Here is an 857-nt window from a genome sequence, read left to right on the forward strand (position 1 = left end):
CACACACACACACACACTATATATATATATATATATATATATATATAGTATAGTATATATATATATATATATATATTATAGTAGTAGTATATATATATATATATATATATATATATATATATATATATATATATATATATATAGTGCGCAAGAATGATTGGAGTGCGACTGCACATAACATTTTGTATTAATTTCCAATCCATCGATAATTTTGGTTGTTTGGTTGACACGTTCTTACACTTGCAAATCACATATTCGGGCAATACGAATATTTGACATCACGTACCATCATGTACATCCTCTGTAGTCATACTGTCATATCTCAATGCTAATTTGGTAATGCTTACACAATAAAGGCCAAGTTTTCTGGCGGGGTTCATGGGTTTGGTACCCGTTTATATAAGGCCATCGCTGCAGCTTCGCCTGGGGGCACACCCGGAGCCGATATCATCGCAGATGTACTTGGGGTCGCCATTAGACATCCCACTGGTATGGTAGCCTCTGTCATGGTTGTGAGAGAACCTGATTACTTGCGGTTCACCAGTGTTGTTGCGCATATATGCAACTTGCATAAACAGTTGTCTATTGTGTGAGTCATCAGCGCGTTTCTGCTGGAGGTTATTTGTCTTGGTTGGGCTTTGTGTTTCTTTCGTATTTTATAACTGGTGATGAAAGTTTTACTGAGCGGACACACCTCTGAGCAGTGTGAGTGTCGGGATTGTAGATGGCTTCCGATATTTTGCTAGCGTTTTAGATTGTGTATAGATTTTATATCTTTTGAGAATATCTTTTCATGCATCCATATATATATACACATACACACACACACACACACACACACACACACACACACACAC

At 37.0% G+C, this 857-nt stretch overlaps 1 protein-coding gene across 1 annotated transcript; it reads left to right on the forward strand.

The window, feature by feature from the left end:
• Positions 1-356: 356 nt before the first annotated feature.
• On the forward strand, positions 357-593 carry SARC_17557 (hypothetical protein; the record flags this gene model as incomplete). The annotated part of the gene is made up of 1 exon (XM_014288351.1): positions 357-593. A coding segment is annotated over one exon (237 nt), but the record flags the coding sequence as incomplete, so codon positions are not given.
• Positions 594-857: the final 264 nt, after the last annotated feature.

The sequence above is a fragment of the Sphaeroforma arctica genome (genome assembly GCF_001186125.1).
Source record: "Sphaeroforma arctica JP610 unplaced genomic scaffold supercont1.11169, whole genome shotgun sequence".
NCBI classification, from domain to species: Eukaryota; class Ichthyosporea; order Ichthyophonida; genus Sphaeroforma; species Sphaeroforma arctica.